The sequence below is a fragment of the Pieris brassicae genome, chromosome Z (genome assembly GCF_905147105.1).
Source record: "Pieris brassicae chromosome Z, ilPieBrab1.1, whole genome shotgun sequence".
Classification (NCBI taxonomy): Eukaryota; Metazoa; Arthropoda; class Insecta; order Lepidoptera; family Pieridae; genus Pieris; species Pieris brassicae.
The window spans coordinates 2,264,727-2,285,446 of record NC_059680.1 but is presented as its reverse complement, the minus strand read 5'-3'; the positions used below and the strand labels follow the sequence as shown (position 1 = coordinate 2,285,446).

Below are 20,720 nucleotides of genomic sequence, written 5' to 3'. Positions count from 1 at the left end.
TCTACGCTTCGTTTCAGTACATAACAAAGCAATTAAATCATATATAGGCACTGAAAAAGGGCACATTAATCACGAATTTTCCAGTATTATCATATTTGGTTTATTTATTCCAATTTAAATTAAATAAAACTAAACTTACTTACTGACCGTACAGCATATTTGTGTTAGTCGAAATTAAATACGAATAGAATACCAAATGTGTTTTAATAAAATCATATTATTAATTTTATTCACTAAATCCCTGCTTTGACTTCGCACGACTTTTTAGGTAACACAAACTAATACTCAGCGTAGCCATGTAAAAAGTGTATTTATGATATCACCTTATGCTAGTTCATTCCTTACAAATATACAAATCAGAAGTTAAAATCATACATTAATTATACACACTCATGCAATAGTAATACTATATATTTATTTTATGTAACCGGGGGCAATAAGGTTCGTTGCCGGCCTTTTAAGAATTAAGGTGCGCTCTTTTTTTAAGTCGAATGGATTTACGAACCCATGAACCCATCCATCCGTGGTGCGCGGCAAAAACTGCCTTAAAAACGCTCAGTCATAGAGGTGAAATTTTGTATTCTGCCTTGACGACTGATGTCGAAACTCAGCTGCAGGTCCAAACAACCGTTAAGTAGTCCCGCACCACAAGGGCCGCGGATATTGGGAAATTTAGATTTAAAAAAAAATAAACACCTTTCATCGTTATTAACCTTGCATTCTTAATTATTTACTATTATTTTTTCTTTCGCTTTGTTATATTCCCAACTTATTGCTATTTATATGTAAACATATTTGCGGACACTTGGTGGACCCATGCGTCTTCTTCGAAACCAAGAGTCCCCTCGGGATTTGTCAGCCGCGATATCGAGGGCTACTGCTGGGGAAGATGCATGGATCTGATTAGCGCGACGCCTGATTCGTAAGTTATCATGTCATAATCACACGTGTACATCTTATTTCTTACATACTTCATAATTGTCTTTATTTTAACCTGTGTGATGTTTGTGAGCATAAATAAAATAAAATTATTAAGTTACTTGTTCAATTAAACTTAAAAAGAATCAATTGTTTGTGCACGTTAGTCTTAAATGCTAAACAGTGGTAATTCAAAAAAATTGTAGACAAGAACAGAGTGTCATCCCCATAATAGAGATTAAGTAGTGCAATTGGACACTTTATGTTAAATAAGTAAATAGCCTTATTAGTTAATTAGGCTAGACTTATATTACTTAATAGTTTATTAAGACCTTATAGACAATGCATAAAAAAAACTTGCTGAATGAAGTTATTGCTGTCAAACTGGGTTGTGGTCTCCCATCGCATGGTTACATTTACTGATCGTATGTAACTTGCTTATGTATATTGTAATCGTTCCTTCAACTTGAATTGGAAATAAGACTTGTATTGTATTTTAGAGAGAACATTTCCTTTGGTCAAACCTAATAACCTATAGTAGCATTTAATACAGTCGCCGCGCTGATGTCTTAGGATCGCGAAAGATATTCAATCTTAAAATAGGGATCGCAATTAGACTAAGAGTATAGACGCCGGCATAGCGGAATCATAGTAATCTCGTGTATTATCGCATTCCTACACAAAGTTACAATGTCATACGACACAACTATATTAAAAATATAGTGTATAAAATAGTTATATAATTAAATTACTATTGAGACAAACATGTGTTACAGGTAACTATCGAAAAAGTATCAGATCAAAAAAATACAGTTACATAAGAATAACGAAAAACTTAAATAAACTAATAAAAATATTGTATTGTTAAAAGTGCACTAGCATACTAGGATTCCCTATGTCGTGTCCAGCTAGCCTCTTCCATTTGTGTTATTAATTTTAGGTACTTGACGTAATAAATTCTATATAACACTTATAATTTTATAATTAAACTAGTGTAGTACAATAAAATAAAAAGTGACAAAAAGCTTAACTCTTGATTTTCGCAAACTAAACACTAATAAAAAACGGGAATGTAACGAGCGGGAGGTAAGGGACATAGAACGTCTGGAAAAAGGACCTTCGACTTTTCTACAATAAAGTGAGGAACTTTGCGAGAACATAATTCAAACTTAGGACAACTGCGTGCCATAACAAAGACGGTGAAATTGTAAATGACCTCGATGGTGTACTGAAAAGATGGGCCGAGCACTTCTGTGAACTGCTAAATGGAACTACTACCAATGCAAATATTACACCTGTCCAGATGACTCGACACTTGACCCTAAGCGGAGAAATGACGAATTCTTACCAACGGCTGAAGAAACTGCATCTGCGATACAATGTCTTAAGAACCAAAGGTCCCCAAGATATGATGGTATAGATAGAACTCTTAAAACAGGGTGGCCCCAGCCTTGTTCGTGTCCTCCACTCGCTTATAGAGAGAGTGTGGATTGATGAGACTATGCTCGAACATTAAGACTCGGGAGTAATCATACCCTTACATAAGAAAGGTGATACTTTGGACTGCCATAATTACAGAGGCACTACTTAATACCGCATATAAAGTTCTCTCTAACCTAATCTATCGTAAGCTTCAGCCATATGTCGAGAATACAATTGGTCAGTATCAATGTGGTTTCCGTCCCAACAGATCCACTATGGACCAAGTTTTCGCACTCAGGATGATATTAGAAAAGATGACGGAATTCGGAATACCCACACACCATCTGTTTATAGATTTTAAATCAGCTTACGATTCTGTTTTACGCCCTAAACTTTACGAGGCAATTACTGAATTCAAGATTCCCTAAAAACTTATACGGCTGACTAAAATGTCTATGGCTAATACCACTAATTAAGTAAAGATACAAAGTGACATCTCCCCCGCATTTACCACATATAATGGCCTTGGACAGGGTGACGCGCTTGCATGCCTACTGTTCAACTTAGCATAGGAGAAATGCATTAGAGATGCCGAAGTAGAAGTTAGAGGTACTATATTTTATAAGTCCACCTAATTACTGGGGTACGCAGATGACCTGGATCTTGTCACGCGAAACAAAAACCAATTAGCGGAATGTTTAAAAAGCCTCCGAAAAGCACCCAGTTCTATGGGCCTGTCGGTAAATGTGGATAAAACAAAGTATATGACGACAATACCATTAGGAACAAGAAATCTCTTTGTTGTGGACGACGTAAGCTTTGAACAATGTGAGGCGTTTGTGTACTTGGGCTCAATGGTGACTAGTGATAATGATCGATGCCGAGAGATTAGAACACGCATCATGATGGCAAGTCGCTGCTACTTTGGCCTTCGTAGATATTTTCGATCACGACTTCTTAAGAAGAATATCAAGCTTGTTCTGTTCAAAACTCTTCTTTCTGAAGAATGTTTCCTGTTTGCGACGACGGTGTTTGGCGTATTCGCTACAGTGAGGAACTTTATAACATCCTAGACGACGCCAACATCGTCCAATTCATAAAATGCAACAGGCTCAAGTGGCTGGGACATGTGCACCGAATGGCGAACGACAGAACCCCAAGGTCCTTACTAAACTCACAACCCGGTGGCAAGAGAAAACCCGGTAGACCGAGGCTATGTTGGTGGGATGGAGTTGTGAAGGATCTCGAAACAATAGGGGTACGCAATTAGAAACGGGAAGATCTGGATAGATTGCGATGGCAAAGTGTACTTGAGGAGGGGCTAAGGCCCACAAGGGTCTGTATAGCCATGGATTATGAAACACTAATAAAAGTTTAATGTTCAGTAGGAAACATAGCTTTTTTATTTTGTGATTTATTACAAGGTACGAACGAGCGAAAGAGTTTAGTATTACACCTAACCACTGCTGTTTAATTAAGTACTGAAATAAAACGCCATTGCGTGTTGTATTTTGAATAATTAATCTGATACCAGTAATCGGAAAAACCCCGGTGGACATTCCCCACATCGTCAGCCAAAATTTAGTTCATGATATATTTAGACTTATTTTATATCACATTTTGAGTTTGTAGATAAATAGAAGGCCATTTTATTTGTGAGTGTCATAGGTTATATTATAATCCGAAACAATAAGTATTTTTCGTGGTGGTCGGATTTGAAAATTTTGTGGGAAAACGCTCAATTGAAAAAGATTTCTTAGGAACGCTACTTATACAATGAGAGCTACCTGATTGACTTCTAAAGTTTTTATTCATAATGCCTACAAATCAGCGATATATGTCTAACCTTAACATTATATAAAAACAAGTCAACTGAATTTATTGCGGTTTTCACTCATGATAAAATAAATTTATCAAGGCTTTCACGGTTGCCTATACTAAACCGGGATATGTAGTCGCTAGCTAAAAGTAAGTAATTATTCGTAATTTCGTTAGAATTTTTATTTGTGCTCGTTTAATACATGCAATTCATGGATGGTAAAGGTTCACCTTTAACACGAGGAAATCGAGGCTTACGACTCCACTATGTCGAAATCCATGTCGTTTAAGACACACCGGAGTCAAACTCAGCTCCATTAACGTCTACTACTAAGGTTTCTAATCGGAATCTTAATGTAAGACCAAATAATCAGACACAGGCAGATCACCACCGTCTGCAGAGAGAACAGCAGAACGAACTAACATAAATCTCATTTTCTACGCGTCATTTCAATTATTCAAAAAAAATGATCTTTTAAATTATTCATACTATGTATCAGAAGATTACTGTCAAAGTAATATTACGTAATCGTGTTGTCAAGTAAGGTAGTTTAGACAGCGATCTCAAACGTACGTTCTTCTTAACATACTACTTGCCTATATTATACGTAATAAGCTTCAGGTTAAAAAAAATAGTACAGGGGGCTAACGGGCTGGTGATTTGCCCATGGACACTCACACCGCCAGAAAGCACGCAAGTGCGTCGCCGGCCGGTTTTAAGTACGCTCTTTTCCCGAAGGACCCTAAATCGAATTGTTTCGGTAAATACTTATGCGAAAAAAGGGGCCTTAAAAAGCGCTCAGTTGCTGAACGACAGAAGTCGAGATGATAAGGGTGGAATTTCCCATTCTGCCTCGATGCCGGATAACGAAACTCAGCAGCAGCTATTAAACCGATGAACTCCTACACACAGTGCAATGGTAAATGCGGTAGAAGATGCAGAGAGACCTCACATCTCTCCGCAACTCCAAGGGATCCAGCCACTTGACTGCCAAGTGGCTGGTCGTAATTTTTACTTTACGTAACACACAAATTCAAGGTTACAGTATGTGTTATACGACCTCTAAAGGCTTTTCACTAAGAGCTCTAACGCTCCAACAATTATTAGAATTCCTTATCACAATAAGCATTCGACATACTTGATAATATAAAATATAATGCGTAGTAACGTTTGTGTTAGCAAGAGTAAAATAACTCATACATAATTAAAAAATGTTTGTATGAATAAAACGTGGTATCGTGATATAAAGCTGTACTTGTAAGGGTGAGACTGAGAAACAACTTAGCAGCCGTTCAATTATTACGTAAGCACATTTACTACAAGGCATCCCCCCCATTATCTCTTGTCCGCAAAAGTAATCGAACCTCTTAATATATTTTTGTGTCCTCGAAAATACATTTCACAACACGATGAGTTAAAAAGTAAATAATTACTGTTGACGTAATCAACAAATAAGAAAGTCACAGGATACGGAGGAATCCAACACGGCTGTAGGTGTCTGTCTGCTGACAGGGGTACAGAAGGATCACCTTCTGGGTACACCTACATTACAGTAATTTATAGAGACCTAAATGGTTGTAGCGCCACTGTTTTTGGATAGTTATGTTAACACTCAACCGAGCAATACGAGTCGTAATTGCCACGAGTCGTAGGTTTTCAATATTAAATTATCTTTTTAAGACTCCACGCAACTGACTAGCATACTTTACATTTTCATACCGCGCCACTCACTACTCGCCACGTGACCCATGAGTCACATACTACATTGTAATCTTCACTAACATTAAAATTGAATAGTTTGTATATCAGGAACTGTTAATTTATATAATATACTCGTGAATAAATCTAAGTTACTGGTAGATATATCAAATATTCCTAATGTATAATAATTATCTCTTTATATTTATTTATAAATACTAAAACAACAGTTATGCTTAAATGAAAGATAAAGATAGGCACCCGTACCATCAGCTTCTTAGGAAATTTAAAAGGAGGCTACTGTACTATCGGAGATCTCTAGCCGGTGTTACGTTTTTATACAAATGGTTAAATAGTCAAATACAGAACAGTAACATTGTCGTCCCTTATTAATTCCCAAGTTATATAAGCAGAATTTTCCAAAATTCCGTCTACAAAAACCAACCTAGGAGTTCAGGCAGCATTGATTATCTCATACCTAATCAGCTGCTTTGCTACTTTTTTTGCTAAACAATAATTGTAAAAAAGTGTTTTTATTTTTGAAAGACTTATGTTTACCATAACGGTCATACAATAAGCTTTAAACATATAATGTAGATATAGCATTATATATGATGTGATTAACTTTAATAAATAAATAAAAGATACTAGAAAATATGGCTTCACAAATTTAACACACAAACACATTAGAACATAAAAATTTCACAAACAAACAGTAAAAACCTAAATAGAATCTACAAATCAAAAATCATTAAGAGCGTAATAGACAAAATTACGGTAACCAGGAAGATTGTTGAAATTTATCAATATTTTCATCAATGTTAGTTTAAGTTATGAGCGAGATAGCCTATTCACTGGAGCATTAAAAGTAGCAGATAAGCGAGCCGTAGGTACTTACGTACAGAATAATTTAAGTTCCAGTACATATTCATTTAGATGCTGCATTAAACATGTCGTATTTTCTTCCCTCGTCGTCTTACAACATACAACATAAATTTAGTTTGAAAGAAGTTTATTCTCATTAAAAACATACATGTCACCTTCTTGATTAAAAAACATAAAAGTTAAACATATCACGCTACCGTCGTACGCCGTTCTTGCGTTAATAAGCCCATCTACAAATACTTCACAGGCGTATTCAATACAGTTCCACTGCTACTATTTTCAATATCTCAGGAGGCATGCTGTTGTAAAGACTCGCTCCGAAATAGGTTAAATTTTGCGAACGTATTCGATTCTGATTTTAGGTAGATCTATATATGATTAGAGTTATGCCGGCCACTCGTGGGATTTAAGTTAAATTTAATGGTCATGTGTATTTTGTTATTTAATTTTTTTTTAACTGCAATGCATGTTGTGTTTTTAACTTAACTAAACACGACTAATTTATTTTAATTCAAATAGCAAAAGCAATATTTTAAATCTTGTATAAACATGTGTCCTGGTATACTAATGTACAGATACATAGATAACTTATTCCCTTACATTCACGCAGCGTAGAGGTCAAGGCGATCATCTGTTCAGCAAACCAATCTCACATATAGCAATCTGTGTAACTATTTTTAATATTAGAACTAAATTGGTTTTAATAATTCATAAATATGTCTACAATTGGTAAGTCTCCACCAACCACACAATGAACTCGACAATATGTACAACTTAAAGAGGTAACAAGATTATTTAAGAACAAGTTATATATTTTAGTTTTCGATTCAGTAGTGTCAGACACAGGCACGAGCAGTAGCTATATATATGTCGGTTATATACGCCAACGCGTTCGGTCTGATTGTGACTGGGATATTTGGATGTTTATAGTGGATATATTATTAATATAGCAGAAAGCAATAGAAATAGGCGTCCTAAAAATAAGAATACAAAAAGCAAGATGAAAAACAAATATTATTTAGTATTGTCTTTTGTTGACGTACCTTTTACACATTAAGAAAACACTTTTTAAACGGATTGAAGCTATGTATTATTATTATAAACTTATAATTATTTACATAATTCTAAATTTAAAAATTATTCCGACGTTTCGCGTGCTTTACTTTTTTCCAGATCTTTCAGGATCTTTACCTATTTTCAGTACCTAAATTTATAGTTGTTTCGATATTAAAGTAGCGATGAACAATATGTGAACAATGGAAGGACCGTAATTATTTACATAATTTTAAATTATAAATAACTACAACGTTTCGCGTGCTTTACGTGCGTTCTTACGTATTTCGCGTACGTGGTCACGGTGACGTTATTTATTTAGATCTTAACGCTTTTTACGCCAAGGATTAGGCAGATAGCAAAGGTCTCCTACTGCGGTCCTGACATATCTCTCTCGCTTCATCTACTCTCATGACATGCACCATGCATGCTCATCGGTTATGGGAATTTTTAACCTGTTCCTTCTCTAGTGCCTCCTGGATTTGGTCCAGGTCCCGATCAACACCCACGGTCGCCTTGTTCCTACATTTTAACGGCTAACAAATGTTATAGACGTCTTAAATGATGCACTGACAGATGCATCTGGTATCAACGCATCGGGCGGGGCTTATAATTGGTCCTTCCAAGTGGATGACAAGAGCACCGTTGTAAAAGATATATAGAAGATATTAAGCGATATCAGGAAGCGAAAGAAGAAATTAATAAATAAAATAATTGATTACTCCTCTCGTAGTTTCTATATAAACCCTATAATTTTAATAACGAAATATATTGTTAATAATGTTCATATTAAACACGACTCTCAGTCGAAGTGGGAGGATTTTATACTCGCAACGACTCGAGGTCGAACAGCTGATCTTCGCTTAAATCTATTTATAAACCGCTCATACAACTGATAACAATATTTTTCATCGGGTTATTATAAATCACTAATATATGTCTAAAAGTAAAATTTATATTCACAGATATAAACGCTTACATAACTGCATGTTATAAGTGATTTTCACCCAAAGGTGTTAGCGACTGTCGAATCAAGTTGACATATAAAACAATAAAAAGTTCCATTTATTTGTTGTCTTATCCAAAAAATAAGATATATAGAATTATTCGTTTTTATCGCGATAAAAAAGTAATTAACCTTTATAAAGAAAATGTCATATCAATGGGTATATTATAATGGGTTAGTAAATTTGTCGAATCACAGCTCCATTTTTTTTTCTACTTATTTTTAGCACTCAGCAATGGTACAGATACCAGCAAAAATCGTGAACAAATGCCCTTGCCTGCGCAGAAGCGATTTTTAGGTACTGGGAGGGGCCGGCGGGCGGTGGTGCGCGGCGGCGGGAGGGTGACGTGTCGATCGCGTGATTGGTAAATTGTTTGACGTTTGTGTCCCAGAATTTTTTGGCTTTAACCTAATCACAAACGCCACTTAGAATACAAACAATAAAAAAAACCTAACTTAACGTAATTCACTACGACCCACTGGAAACTGATACAATATCATGTACATCATACACGTAATATTATCAAATTTTCAAGGGGTCCAAAGCCAAGCGACTACTTCATATTACTTGGGATACTACATACAAGGTGTAAAGAACGATAGAAAAAATATTTGGGAGCTGTTTTAAGGTGGAGCCGTGATTTGACAAATTTACCTATAAGTTTGGTATTTTGTCAAGAATAAAGTCCAAATTCATATCTCTAATCATGTCATATTTATTCGTTCATTTTTCAACAAATCATTGACAAATAACTATTTGATAACACGCATAATCAAGTGAAGTAGGTACAAATTCTGTTCGCCGCTAGAGATGGGATATTTTGTATATAATAATACGAAATATATCTTAAGACGCTCCACAACTTACTAATTTTTTTTCCAGATCTTTCACGACCTTTACCTATTTTCATTTATCTAAATTTATAGATGTTTCGATATTAAAGTAGCGACGAACAATATGTGAAAAATGGAAGGACCGTAAAAATGATATTTAAATTTGAATTTAACTCTTATACGACAACCTTATACGAGTATATACGAGTGGACTATCAAATAAAATCAATCAATACACTACCTTGAAAATTATTTACGTATTTACGAAACGTCTATTACCTATGACGTCATTTGATTATCAAACAGAGCCGCACCCCGCGTCGGCGTCAGTTGTCCCTCAACTCACTCGGCGAATACACGCCACTTCAAAGTCCCTACTTACATTTCTATATTTTAATATTCAACCCAAAAAAATATGATTACTTGCTATTGATATTCTGTTCTTTGTCAGAAAAATATAGACTTCATATATGGATTTATAATTACCCTCCATTACATATGAAAAACGAAGAACAGGACAATAATAAAAATAAAGCCGCGTCCACGTCACAATTAAAATTATGCACTTTCAACGTAATTTCCTTAGCATCCGCAACAAGACAAATAGATCTGAACAATGCATTGAGTAATCAGATAAACAAAAATGAGAAATGGATAAATATGGAGGAGGCTTTTATCCTAAAGGGTGGCCCCCACGAAACTCTACTACGCCACACTTTTTAATGCAAGGCTTTGAGACATATCGCCATATATATAATTAATAAAGCTTGAATAATAATAGATAAATAACGCAAGCATCAAAATAATATTTTTAAAGCTTAAAAAAGCGTAACCTTGACAAAGTCATTATCGGAAACACTAGCACGAAGTATGTGTTTAATTAAACCATTTTCATCTAATATATAAGCATATTCAAAATATAGATAGTTTGGGTAAAATTCGCAATTCTATACTAAAAACTAACATCGAACTTATGGCCAAGACTGGTTCCACAATTTGCAAAAACTTATACCTAGTAGTAATGCAGATTCTAAATTTGACTTTGCTTTTTTCTTTCGCATTAAAAATATCACAGTGCAGCCATAAAAGTGTGTCTTTAATAAATCTCGCCTTGAGTGTCGTCTTACTATATCGTGTCTAGTGTAGCTAGTTAAACCCACTTCAAAATAAGGCTTTCGTGGTGATTTGAAGGCTATACTCCTATGTAACTTTCCGTCTATAGATCAAATATAATGTATTCGTGAAGTTCTGTATTTTAATAAAATTATTTGTATTAAAAAAAATAAGCGATATTAAAATAAAATTATTTTTTAAGACGCATATCGAAAACTAACTTAGAGCTAGACGCTTCACATAAAGGAGAAGAAGCAAAAATTTAAACATATGTAAATCATACGCTCATCCCCGAAGTCGTAGGTTCGATCCCCGCCTGTGCAACAATGTACTTTTTTCTATTAGCGCATTTAACATTCGCTCGAACGGTGAAGGAAAACATCGTGAGGAAGCCCACTTGCCTTAGACCCAAAAATTCGACGGTGTGCGTCAAGCACAGAAGGCTGATCACCCACTTGCCTGTTAGATTAACTAATGATCGTGAAACAGATACAGAAATCTGAGGCCCAGATCTAAATAGGTTGTTGAGCCTCTAATTTATGTACTTTTAATACTATAAAGAGAAAAGACTGTTACAAAATTGTGGGCTGATTTGATCAATTCTTTCACTATTGGAATCCTACAGTATCCCTAATGAATGTAGAATATATTCCAAAAAGTCAGAAATCCAAACTTCGGTAATGTGAAAAATTCTAAGAAAATCCTATATCGCATACACAGAAAAAACAATAAATAATAGAGCAACAAAATCTTAAAATAAAAAACGAGGCTTTGCGGGGAATGCGGGAGTCACTGCAATAAATGTTTATTCGTGAAACAAAGGTTGCAAACAAACAAACTTTACAAAAACGTTGCGAGTGCTTAATACTGTCTCTTACACAATCGAAATTTTTAATTATTCGCAGAGCGAATTCGCAAAAGCAACATCAAATTTTATATAAGTAAAATATGTTATAAATATTGAATAAAGGCGAACATTTTGAACAAATGTCCTTGCCTGCGCAGAAGCGATTTTTAGGTATCACTGGGAGGGGGTGGGAGGTGAGGCGGCGGGCGCTGGTGCGCAGCGGCGGGAGTGACGTGTCGATCGCGTGATTGGTAAATCAGTTAATGTTTGTGTCCCGCGCTGTGTACGATGCGCAAACTTTCCCCCACTCCCTTGTTTAATGCTCAAGAACTTTGCCGGTATCTCTATTGATAGTACATATTAACTTAATATGTTTATTAAGATAATCGCAAGCTATTTTGAGAATGGCTGATGATGATGATAAAAGTGTTAAATAATAAATAAAAGAGTGTTGTTATTGAAGAGCTGAGAATCCTTACACAAGTATTTTGTACCCTTAAAAGCTAGCATTTGTAACAGATTTGCGTTAACCAATAGGGATACAACCTTTTAGGTCTCAGCCTCAGATTTTAATTTTCTATATCTGTTCCGTGATAAGCGTAAATAGGCAAGTAGGTGATCAACTTGGCTAACACTATACACACACACATTTGTATAATGAATCATAATAACAAATTGTTATCTGTCAGCGTGATGTGGCTAACGAAAAACACTCGGAACATCTCATTATGTAAATAATAAATTCACGTTTATATCCGTTAAAGATATCTTATTTTAATTATTATTCATGCCGAAGGGGGCTACATCTACTTTCATGACGTTTACCTTAGTATCTGGTATCTCTAGGATTTGGTCCAGATACGACAAAAAGCCTACCCAACTGGACTGCACCATTCTTAGCACGGTTGCCTCGTATATCCTACTAGTATGGCGCTTCTCAATCATCTTTTCTACACAAAACCACCTATGGGAATGCTTTCCTTTATTAGCCTTGACATTACATCCATTTTTAAGCCCTACTGCTCATGTTTTATTTAAATGTATAATACTGCGTAAATGAATGACAAATAATGTGCAATACTGCGTAAATGAATGGCAAATAATGTTAAACAGTTTTCGAATTCAAAGTAACCTTGACTTTATGATAATCATAAGAAGGCTGCGTTATTATAACATTATATTAGGTATATATAACCAAAATGTAGGCGATTTCAAGTTACAATCACGAATGTTTTTTATCTCTATATATAATAAGAGCAAAGTTTTACGACCATTTTACTGTCATAGGATCAATTATAATCTCAATAACCCGTCAAAACACTTCTTTAGACAAGATGTCGACGTACAAGTCTACACGTAAACAAAGTCCACGTATAATGATGTTTCTAATAAAACCAGCCTCCAACGTAATCAAACACCGATACAGTCTTAAGATAGGCAAATACATAATTTACTTATTACTGTCATATGACAGGACTGGCTTCTGATCACACCTGACGCAGAATTGGAGATGCTCACGGAACCTAACATAGTACATAGACCTAACGTAGTTACACATTTCATTCAATCATTCGCACATTCGCGACGCGTAATACTTTTGTTAAAAAAAACTTCCAAGATGTTGTAAACAGTTTAAAAAAAATATATGAAAATTATAATTGAACAAAAAAATTAAAGGTTGGTATTTAAACAGGTATTTTCCCAAATCTTACATGCATTGTTGTAATGAATAAACATATCATTATTTTATATTATTCGACTAATCTCATCGTGAATCGTGATCGTTCAGCACAACAGCACGCAGTAGATCACATCATATATACTACATTTTCCACAGTATAAGTTACAATATATACATTCTAAAATACATGACAAGTACTTTTTACAATTACCTATTAAAAAATATATACTGCGCTTAAAAATGCGTGTTAGGTATCCGATTGGCGCTTAATAAAGCGTAATACTTTGTTCCATTAGTTTTGTATAAGTAATTGTAAGTCTGTGTAGTTTTGCACTTGTTTCTTTAACCTCATCTAAAAAAAATTGCCTCACAGTCCTTGCATGGGCGAGATCGCTCGAAATCGATAAGACCGCCAGTTTCCCTCCTTTTTATTTAATTATTCTAAAGGTACTGTACTTTTATTACACCAATGAAGTGTAAATAAATATTATACTAAGTTATATACTTAAAATTTGTATTATTCTCAGACAGTCACCGGTATTCAGTAGATAACACACAATAACATAATTATTCACCTGCCGTCTGCTTACGTCATTTCCCTTATAAAGATAACTATGAATATTAGTGGTTAACGGGTCGGTTGAAACACATTGCGTAATATTTTTGGAACCCCGATGAATTTTCAGTTTAACATACTCAGTTGGAATCAGTCGGGGCGGAATGAAGACCAGGAGGTAATACGAACTAATATAATTGTCATTTTCATTTATACACAAAAATTATAACGCTTGCCTACGAACTATAATGAGGGTCAATATTAATCTCACGAGGTTCCCTTTCCGCAAATATAATGCTTATAGTATAAAAACAGTTATCAAAACAAAGTCTTGGTCTCAACCTATTCATGCTAAAACTGAAAATATTTATATTGTACAACAAAAGTTTAAATAAAAAATCTAAGTGTTATGTAGAAATTATTGACGAGTACCGTTAACATGTCGAAAGGAAGAGCCTTGCTGCCCACGACAAAGGGATTCCTAGTGCACTTTCTCTTTAACTAAATATCCATTTTATTATGTAGAGTATTTTCATTCTTTGTTTGTTTTATTTATATTATGTTAGGCTTAACTGGTTTTTGAGGATAAGGTAACCTTAGAGGGTATTTGCTCACTCAGACTCTGAAAAGTTTCTGGAAATCTACCCAGATTTCCACATAAATGCATTTCCACCTCGGATATCAAACAAAAAAAGGCATAGAAACCAATAAATTTAATAGGTTTTTACAATAATAACAGATGACGCTAATATTTACGTTAGCTAATGCTATGCATATATGCACATATGTATTTATTTTATATGCAATTTGAATGTTACAGAAATATGTTACACGCAGTGTTTTACAACGTTTTATTTATGTATTTATTTACACTTCATTACATTAAACATATAAAACCGGAACCTTATTATTACAGGAAACTGTATCGCTAACAAGCGATTCTTCCCCGCAACCCTGGTATGGAAAAATACAAAAAAGAAATACCTACTGAGGGCAAAGTACAAGAAGTGCGTTACTTAACAAACAACATGTAACATTAGTCGAAAAAAAATTAAAACTAAGGTAAAGGCTAATCTTAGGGTTAATGAATCATAATTAATATACATATATAAGTTAATTACGTGACGTAAGATCAAAAAAAAATATCTTAAATGAATTTTAATGAATGATATGATATGTACTGAGCAGTGTTGGCCTAGTGGCTTCAGCGTGCGACTCTCATCCCTGAGGTCGTAGGTTCGATCCTCGGTGCACACCAATGGACTTTCTACGTGCGCATTTAACATTCGCTCGAACGGTAAAGGAAAACCTCTTGAGGAAACCGGTTTACTTTAGACCCAAAAAGTCGACGTCGCGTGAGTCAGACACAGAAGGCTTATCACCTACTTGCCTATTAGCTTGAGCTATGAAACTGATACAGATATCTGAGGCCCAGACCTAAAAAGGTTGTACCGCCATTGATATTTTTTTATAATATGTACTAACTAATATGTAAATTTGTAAAGCCAAGCTACCTTTATGGCCTGGGAGAGTATTAAGACTAGGGATGCATCCGATTTTAATTATTAATAGTTTTATTTTTTATTTTAATTTAATTATTACACTTAAATATTAATTTTAATAACTTAACCTTTAATCTTATTCAAAGTTTGTGACTGTTTATATTTTTTGATATATAAACTTGATATATTTTACCTTAATTTAATTTTAATTCACTTTGACAACAATAACTTAGATCAGCCTATTTTTATACGGCTGATCTAGACGGTATTATTATAATTAATCAAGATTGATTGATCATTCAGATGAATGTATCGCTTTCTTCGCTAATAAACTCATTATTAAAAAAAACACGCCACGTTATGTACAAGCAATGATTCTAGGACATTTATATATTAACACCTAGTTCATTATTATAGGCGACCCTAGAAAGAAAAAAGTTTCCTCGTGATGTCTTACCGTATCAGGAAGTAAACCGTATCGGTTAGATCACTTATAACTTAGAACTCATTATTATATTATAACAGCCGCGCCAAGTTGGATTTTTTTTAAAGTTCGTTGATTATAACTCTATTCTATATAGTTATAAGTCTATTCACAGATTACTTTATTTAGTATTTTTTTAATGTGTTCTTTTTTTAAAGAACAGGGGCAAACGGGCAGGAGGCTCACTTGAAGTTAAGTGATGTCGCCTCCCATGGACACTAAATGTCAAAGTGCGTTGCCGGCCTTTTAAGAATTGGTACGCACGCTCTTTTAAGGAAGGACCCTAAGTAGAATTGGTTTGGAAATACTTCAGTTGGCAGCTGGTTCCACACTGGTACGCAGCAAAAAGCCTTAGAAAACGCTCAGTTGTGGAAATGATTATCGTTAGTATAGTTTCAATTGTAGAAATAATTCGTGCCAAGGGTGTATAAAAGTTTGCCATTCGCCTAGACTAGACTAAAATACAACTTATTGACATACACATAAAGTATAAAATTAAACAAAAAATTCACCCCTTACAATTCACCCTCAATATCACTTCCGACAATTTTAAATGATATGTAGTTGTAATTTTATTAAATATAAGGCATTTTACCAGCTGTGGCCCGTGGCTTCATACACCTTAATATTAAAAAAAAACCTGTGTTTATTAAGAGCCACATGTCACTGTGCAGATAAAACTGAAACAGTTATTGTAACCAGAAACAGAACCCAGGTATTGAAATGGTGTTGCTACATCTACCACAGGACCAAGAGCAAGTTGTGAGAACCCATGTACCAAAAATTATGATAAATATGCTGTCTAAAAGAAATTTATGATAGTGTAGACTAACATTCACTAATTTAAGTTTATTGATTTCAATTACTTTGAATAAATTAAGTAAGTAAGTGAAATTACCATAGAACTCTCAGGTTTAATATAATATACTTCGCTCAATCTACAGATTTTTAAAATAGAATAAGCATAAGTATGTCTTTACAAAATTTAGTCTAATAATATCAAAATTAAAACCAATGCAGAACGAACAATGACTTAGGTGAGAAAAATAATTTTAGAATTGCTTAGATATTCATTAAAATAAACTCAAAAAATACTAGATTGATTTTAAATTCTTTTATCATTCAACGGCTATATATCCAGTAATTATAGTACATATATTTAAATAACTATATTACCACAATTATTATTACTACCGTCGATTTAAACTTAATTTATATTTAACAGGATAAATGCATTTATTTATTGGTTAATTGTAAAGTTATGTATGTATGTTTTATTACTAAACACCCCTTAATATAATACAAATTCACTAAAGAACCTTGTTCAGGAACAGGCATAGTAGGCTTAATCACTCACATGCCACTAAGTAAAAATCATAAAGAAACAGATATAAAAAGGCGAGACAAGGGTTGTATCACCACAGTTTATTTTAAGGGACATTATCCCATATTGAGAATTTCTTAAAATTAATTGAACCTGGCATTAGCTTTATAATCTGCTATTGAATTCACTTAAATAATTGAGTTACAAAAAATATATTATGATTAGTAATAGCAGGAATACTATTTAAAGTGAAGTGAATGATTAAATTAGTAATTTAGTAATAATAACTAAAAATTATGATTATTTATTAATTATATACTCATTAGAATTGAAATTAATACTTAATAACCACTAATTTAATAAATTAATTTAAACAGCATTAGCAATAGTTAGGAATTCCAATATGAGACACCAAGTTCAATATTCATGCATTTTTAAATTAATTTGAAATCCATTAGTACTGCAACCATGTGTAGCCCTGGCCTCAGGTTGCTAATGCACCTGACTCATGAATAGCTTAGAAATATTGATTGGATTTGTGTCTACAACATTTTAACAGTTACATAATTTTAACAGTAAAAACAAAGAAAGCCCCAGTGGTATATAACTGGCATCTGCTACATAACTTGAATTTCTGACCTCGGGGTTTATAGTCAGACAACTATTAAGTCAACACTTCTCTTTTCTTTAATACAAATAAATATTTAAAAAACTAGACTATTTCCACAGTGACAGTCTAGAAGCCCCACGTGTCAACCAAATAATTGTTATCCATAAACTATACAAGCTTTTCTAATCTTCTTGGCGATAAGTTAATATAGTGTGTCTACAATACTATATTTACAGTTGGTATATCTAGGAATCAAACAAGTAAACACTGGTTGCTACGCACATACACACAATGGACCTATTGAGAGTAAGTGCGGAAACTGAGTCCACACATACATACACTGGTTGCTACATCCTACAATGAGATTAGCATCAGGAAAAAATAAATCTATAAATTCTTAATTTGAAGTAGCTATTTTGTTAAAATATCTTTGTGTGAGTCTATGTGCCATTCAAGTGGGTGTTATAATATTGTCTTTGAATCAGGAAAAACCAAAACTTATAGCGACTGATTTGATTTGACTGTAATAAGTAGTATTGGTTGAGTTGTTTCAGTCAGTCATTCAATAGAATAGAGACTAAACTATGGACATTTTTTTCAATCAGTCTCAGATCAGAATGCTGTTTATCTCAAACATAAACAGTCATTTCAAACCAGGATTTCAATTTAATGAATCTTATCATTTATTTATAGTGTGTAATTTTACCCTCATATTTAAAACAAATAATTTAATTTGAGTATCATATGTATAGAAATCCTGTAAAAACTTAGGACATGAGGTAGTCGTCAGTCGATGCCGATGTAAAATTTTCAAACCCAAACGACACCAATTGTATCAAGATGCATTTTTTAGCTAAATGATTGTAGAATTGCAAGGAATCAAGCCCAGTGCTGAAAAATATCTGAACCCTGGGTTCGATGTCCCATAAGGATTTTCACTAAGGGACAGGTGTTATATATTGAATAATATTGGGCAGGGAAGCACTGTAAAACTAATCATTGCTGCTTTACCTCAGTATTAACAAATTACCATGCTATATCACCAGACCGAGTGATATGGCAAGGTTTCATTGTATTAATAGAAAAATAAAATACTATTACAATTATATATTACTAGTAGTTGGCAGAAATAATTGCATCTAGAAGGCTATTATATCTTTATTTTAATGAGAGTTCTGCATTTTTAGTAAAATGAAATGCAAGAAACGATGACCTACTCAAAGGCGCACTGGCTTTTTTTGAAAGTCCAAACTTTATAAGAAAATAAATTCTATAATTAATAGATAAATAAGTAAAAATGTGTATAAGAGTGTATAAATAAAGTATTTAAGATAATCTAATCAAAGATTTCAAAGAAAAAAACTGTGGTACCTACAATTGATTCAATTTGATAAAAAATGTTAAAGTAAAATATTCAAGATATTGTTGATGAAAGGATATTTCTAAAATTGTACCAGTTTATTCAAAACTGTAATAGTTTACATAGGTAATCAAATTATTTGGCATACCGGCATATATGTTTGTAAACAAAAACATATGTACCGTGCATCGTATTTATTTGAAAAAATATCTACTATTTTCTTCATATTTCAAGTATTCTTCACTCAAAATTGCATCTCTCCAGTCCTAAGAAGTGTTAAGATATTAAATATCAAAGCGATACAAGTGAGCACCGCTCAACAAAAAATTCACACATGTTAGAAACGCGCCAAATACTAACAAACAACAACAAACTTTATATTTGGTGACAGTCCTGAAGCGCATAAGTAATTTGAAGAAAAGAGTTAATTTCTACGACGATTTCGTTAGTTTTTCATGCTCTAGGCATATCATTAGGGATAAAATTTAATATTATATTAAATACGCCTCTAGTGGTGAAGTCACGAAACCGAACATAATGGCGGACATAGTAGACTATGCCTGTACAGCCTTAATGCGTAAAATACTCACACTTTCTTCCTCTTTTTCCATACCAGAAGGCATTTGAGGTACTGCACGGTTAATCGCCGAGTAGTCCGGTAAATCCGGAAGCTCCTCGGCGAGATATATTGGCATTGGTTTCGACGCATCTAGGGCCCTCGCCCTAAACGAGAGCTTCGACATCTTGTTGACAGAACAAAACACGCTATCGTCGACACTAAAATGCACTTTTATCACACTTTATAGCTCCTCTAGGAGGTCCTAAAGGACCTTAAACAACACTCTGTACGCTCTAGTTCGTTCCCATGATTAATTTTTGCACGCACTCAGTCACAATTAATGAAAAACAATAACGAAACTTTACATATTGAGCGTACTTTACAGAAAGCCATCATGGCGGCTTTCCGTTTGGCGGACGACCATGACCAACTTCTACAAACGCGACGTGCGCGGGAAGGAAGCACGAAAAGTCAACTGACGCCTGTGTACAACTCTTATAACTTATTATATAAAAAATTATTAAATTACACACTTATTCTTCATAATTAAATTAAATGTTTTATAATAATTTATTTTGATTAAAATTAATACCCTATATTTTTCTAAATATTTAAATAGTAAAGAAATTACATCGGACATTCGTTGTCAAGCTATAGACAAAGTCAAAGCTTTTCCGCGATTCTTTTCACACACACCATACAATTAGTATTATTTAAACCTACTAAAAATAACAAAAAAGCCTTTTTTAAATAAATATAACTAATTAATTTTGAATGAGTTAAAAACAGCTTTAATTAATTATATTTTTAAATATTTAAATGTCAACTGTCATAGACACAATTTTAAGCTTGTTATAGTGTTATAGTCACCGCATTCCGATTAAACCACAGAGCTGTTCATCTTAGAATAAAATCTGATAAGCGAGTCGTGGCACAAGCTTCGACTGCATATAGTCTGGAAAAACAATATTAATACTTTTGCTAAACTTGATTATTTCTTTAATACTTTGGTTGGAGTCTCTAAAGAATTTAGTCTAAGCAAAACGAAA

At 33.8% G+C, this 20,720-nt stretch overlaps 1 protein-coding gene across 2 annotated transcripts in view; it reads right to left on the bottom strand.

The window, feature by feature from the left end:
• The window catches only part of LOC123718405, a 55,667-nt gene extending 35,536 nt beyond the window's left edge, over positions 1 to 20,131 (bottom strand). For both annotated transcript variants that reach the window (XM_045674836.1, XM_045674837.1), the window contains exon 1: positions 19,703 to 20,131. In XM_045674836.1, the coding sequence (XP_045530792.1) occupies positions 19,703 to 19,855 (153 nt within the window). In that variant the 5' untranslated portion in view covers positions 19,856 to 20,131. The remainder of the gene's footprint in view (positions 1 to 19,702) is intronic.
• Between the last annotated feature and the right edge of the window lie 589 nt (positions 20,132 to 20,720).